The 4,181-nt window shown below is 47.1% G+C and overlaps 1 protein-coding gene across 1 annotated transcript; it reads left to right on the top strand.

The window, feature by feature from the left end:
• The first annotated feature begins 392 nt into the window (after nt 1–392).
• CCDC92 (coiled-coil domain containing 92) lies at nt 393–3,216 on the top strand. Its single transcript, XM_009983530.2, has 3 exons — nt 393–522; nt 913–954; nt 2,441–3,216. The coding sequence occupies exons 1-3, from the start codon at nt 393–395 to the stop codon at nt 3,214–3,216; spliced, it is 948 nt and encodes a 315-aa protein (XP_009981832.1).
• Nucleotides 3,217–4,181: the final 965 nt, after the last annotated feature.

The raw sequence follows: 4,181 nt of genomic DNA on the forward strand, positions 1-4,181 counted from the left end.
GTACCCCTGGCGGTGAGTGGAAAACCCTTGACAAGGCAGAGGGACACACTAGCCCATTTCCCAGAACTCCACTTTTATCTTGTAACGGGATTAGTGACTTAGTCTGTCTGACGTTAATCCTTTAAATGTGTTAACTCCAAACAAATGAGTTCCCTACGCTGCTCTGGCCTAGAGTAATTAGCCTTTCTGTGAACCTGGAGCACTCCTAATGGAAATAGTCATGAAACAGAACAACCTTTTGCGGCATTTGCTTGATTGCATATCAGTGCATTAATAGTGGGATTCAGATATTCCTGCTGATCCTGGCTGCAGAGTGAGGATCTTTGTACGTGCAAGATAACTCACTGTTAGCGTTCTGTGTCTGTCCACTGGCAGGGCGACGGCACGTCAGGATGGCAACGTCAAACCTGGAGAACCAGCTGCAGAGTGCCCAGAAGAACCTGCTGTTTCTGCAGCGAGAACATGCCAGCACGCTGAAAGGCCTGCACGCCGAGATCCGCCGCCTGCAGCAGCACTGCACAGGTAGCCGCGAGAGGGTGCCGGTGCTGGTTCGGTGCTTCATTCTGCTCACAAGGATGGAGTGACTGCTTCCCACATCAGCAGTGCAACCTCAGCAACAAAGTCCACCATCACGGTGTGCTTAGGGTGATCAGCACCTGTCTTGGGGCACAACTGTGTCACCATTAAGCAAAGATTTTTCTTTTTTTATTTAAAAAAAAAAAGCAATGTGTCACCAGATAGTTTGGTTGTTTTACAGATTTAGTAATTGGCAGTGGATCTCTCATTATTGCTTCCGGTGGAGGGAAGAGTTAGTTATAATTTTACTGCAGTGCACCATTGTAAACGTGCTCACCAGGTGGGGTATGGGGTAGATGATGTTGTTCTAACAAAATAAACAACTTTTTTCCTCAGATTTAACCTATGAGCTGACTGTAAAGAGTTCAGACTTGTCAGGTAAGGAATACATAGCATTCTTCTTTTAATGTTCATGCTAAACTTCCTCATCTTTTTCAATGTTTGTATTTCTTCCTGAGAGGACTTTGCACCTGGGATGTTGACTTTATAAATTCTAAAGGTGTAAGAGTAGTTTTCTACTTTCCAGACTTACTGTTATTTATGAAGTAAACGTCACAAGTTCTTTACCAAGGTCACACAGGAAATCTGTGCAAGAGCCAGGAGTAGAACTGCTGACTCCTCTCTCTTACTAAAACAATCATTTCCCTGTGTGCTGTACGGGAAAAGGGAACATGGATTTTAGGGGCAAAAGAGTGAGACTATTATTAGAACTCATCTGGTACTGTAATTACACCACAAAGCTTTTATTTATTTATATTTTTTTATATATGCTAGATGCCAGTTACTTCAGATGTATGATGTTATCAACAGGCGAAGCACAGGAATAAAATACTCCCTGGGAGTAACCTCCCGGATCAAGGATAGTGTGGGACAGGACACGGATTGCAGATAGGAGAGAACGTGGGCAAATTTCGCAAAGCAACAGAGCAGCTTTGCATGTGCTCAGTGTTATTTCTTGATACTGCAATGTTGCTCAGAAGCTTCTGGTCACAGCGTGCGCAGAGTAGGTGACGCATCAGTGATGCCACTGTGTTGATGCTGTGCCAAGCTCAGACACTTGGAGGGCACAAGACCTAACACTTTATAGTGGATAGCGCTGTGACATAGGGTGCTTGTTACTGGAGAAACTCAGGCTGCTGGTCTCTGCCAAACAGCGGGGAAGCTGTCCAGCTGTAATAACCAAGGGAAGAGTGACAGAATCACCCCACACCCCCTGTGGCATGAGGGCAGGGGTGCTGAGATGGGTCAGCCTGCCCGTTCCGGGCAGTGTCTCCTCAGCGGTGCAAGAACCCCTAGAGTATTAGGGGGTGATGTGTCACTCTTGTGAAGAGAAGGCAGCCAGGCCTGGGTACATCATGCCCACAGAGACTTCTACAGCAGCAAAGCCTCGGTGAAGAGGTGTGCCCCTGCCTTAGTGAGCCACAGGCTTCAGCTGCCCATGGAGGGGTGAAGGTAAAGCCTGGGCATGCCTTCTGGAGAGCTCTGACAGCAGCTCCATCCCTCTTTCCAGCCAGTCTGGCATTTGCAGTGGGAGAAGTTCCTCAATAACCAGAGGATTTGCAGAACGGCTCCAGTTTTGAGCAAGTTCAGCAAGCACAGTTTCTGTAATCCCTGTTCCCCAGAACATGTGGAGCATCTCTGCTTGGTATGAGCACCATTAAACCAGGGTGAGTGGCACTGGCTCATCAGCATTTCCTTAAAAGCTGTCCCATGCTTCTGAAGATGAAGTAATTTTAAGAACATTAGCGGAAGTTTAGTCTTTGGGATTTCTCTTACAGCTTTGGGATGGCAAAAGGAACCCTGTTGCACTGTTTTACTTTGCGGCCAGTGCTAACTCAAAACACTTCTGCTTTTCCTGTTCTAGGAAATGGTAGTTCAAAAAGTGATGAACTAAAAAGAAAGTGTGAAGATCTTGAAGCTCAGCTGAAAGTCAAAGAGGCTGAAAATAATGATTTACTGAAAGAACTTGAACAAAAGAATGCGATGATAATGGTGCTGGAGAACACTATTAAAGAAAGGGAGAAGAAGTATTTGGAAGAGTTAAAAATGAAAAGCCATAAGCTCAACATGTTGTCGAGCGAACTAGAGCAGCGAGCGAGCACTATTGCTTATTTGACTTCTCAGCTACATGCTACCAAGAAGAAGCTGATGAGTTCAAGTGGGACTTCGGAGGGGGCCCCGTCTGGCAGTCCCGTGTTGTCCAACTACAAGCCGTCTCCTCCCAAAGACAAACTGCCGGAGACTCCACGGCGCAGAATGAAGAAGAGTCTGTCGACGCCGCTCAACCCCGAGTTCGAAGAGGCCTACAGAATAGGATCGGAGAGCCGGAAGCTGCTGCTAAGAGAGCCCGTGGACGCCATGCCTGATCCCACTCCGTTTCTGTTGGCCAGGGAAACGGCAGAGGTGCATCTTATTAAGGAGAGGCCCTTAGTTATTCCGCCCATTGCTTCAGATCGTGCGTCCGGTGAGTCGCACAGCCCGGCCCGAGAGAAGCCGCACAAGGCCCACATTGGGGTGGCGCATCGCATCCACCATGTCACGCCACCCCAGCCTCAGCCGGAGGTGGAAACGCTGGCAGTGGATCAGGTCCACGGAAGCAAAGTGGTCAGAAAGCACTCAGGGACAGACAGAACTGTTTGAGTGAAATCACTGAAAAGCTCTACTCTCTTGCTGTTCATGCACTGTGATCCTGTAGGATAATTAGCACCTGCAGTAAAGTTTCTTTTGATGCCCCATGCATGCCAAACTTCTTCCAGATCCATCCTTAATAGATTACGCTCCTCTAAGGAAACCTAATTCTGACTGTGTTCAGCTGGCAAGGTCTGTAACTACTAAATGCTGTGGCCAAATCAGGGGTACCTGACTGCTTGCTTCTGAGCACTGCTCCATTATGGTAACTACACGTGTGGACAAAGGCACAGGCTGCGTTATTGATCGATATTAGTGACAACAAACTCAATCTAACCCTGCAGCAGCAGTTCCTGGCTGCCAACACGTGACCCAGCGGCAGCTCTTTTGTCTTCACCGTGTACATGAGCGCACCGTGCACAACCCTCCGTGACCAGGCCGTTCTCACCATGACTCTGAAGAGAAGGCAGATGTACATCCACGGTAAAATGAACGAAGGGCAGCTTTTCCTTCACGTGCACATGCTCGCAACCGGAAATTGTTCATAGTTTCTCACAATCCTGAGGGTCCCAGCAAGCATTACTTGATTAATCCTAAACACTTTGGTTTATGGCTTTGTTTAAGTAAAAAATGGGGAGGGGAGATAAAGCACTCTTTAAAAGGGTTAATGATCCTTACAGAAAGAGTATGAACATGGGGTTGTTTGGGATTGTCCTTTTTTTTTAGATTGAGTGGCTCCATTAGACATTTTACACTAGTCAGTACACTGCACTTGTAGCACCTTCCATACTGGCTCAGAGCTCTTTTTCCAGGGAGAAAATGTAACTGGCTGTCCAATAGGGAAATGGGTCTTTATGCTCTAATCTGCACTTTTTGTAAAGGGATTATTTTTGTTTCCTGAAAAACCTTACTCTTGTTCTAAGTATCGTCAGACAGTGCCGGCTTCTGCCAGCTTAGAAACCTGAGCTGTCCCTCTA

The sequence above is a fragment of the Tauraco erythrolophus genome, chromosome 19, assembly GCF_009769465.1.
Source record: "Tauraco erythrolophus isolate bTauEry1 chromosome 19, bTauEry1.pri, whole genome shotgun sequence".
Taxonomy (NCBI): Eukaryota; Metazoa; Chordata; class Aves; order Musophagiformes; family Musophagidae; genus Tauraco; species Tauraco erythrolophus.

Excerpts from the sequence above, each read along its gene's own strand:
- CCDC92 (XM_009983530.2), top strand. The coding sequence starts at position 393 with ATGGCAACGTCAAACCTGGAGAACCAGCTGCAGAGTGCCCAGAAGAAC. Across the intron at positions 523-912 it reads CCTGCAGCAGCACTGCACAG|ATTTAACCTATGAGCTGACT; the intron begins GTAGCCGCGAGA and ends TTTTTTCCTCAG. Across the intron at positions 955-2,440 it reads AAAGAGTTCAGACTTGTCAG|GAAATGGTAGTTCAAAAAGT; the intron begins GTAAGGAATACA and ends TTCCTGTTCTAG.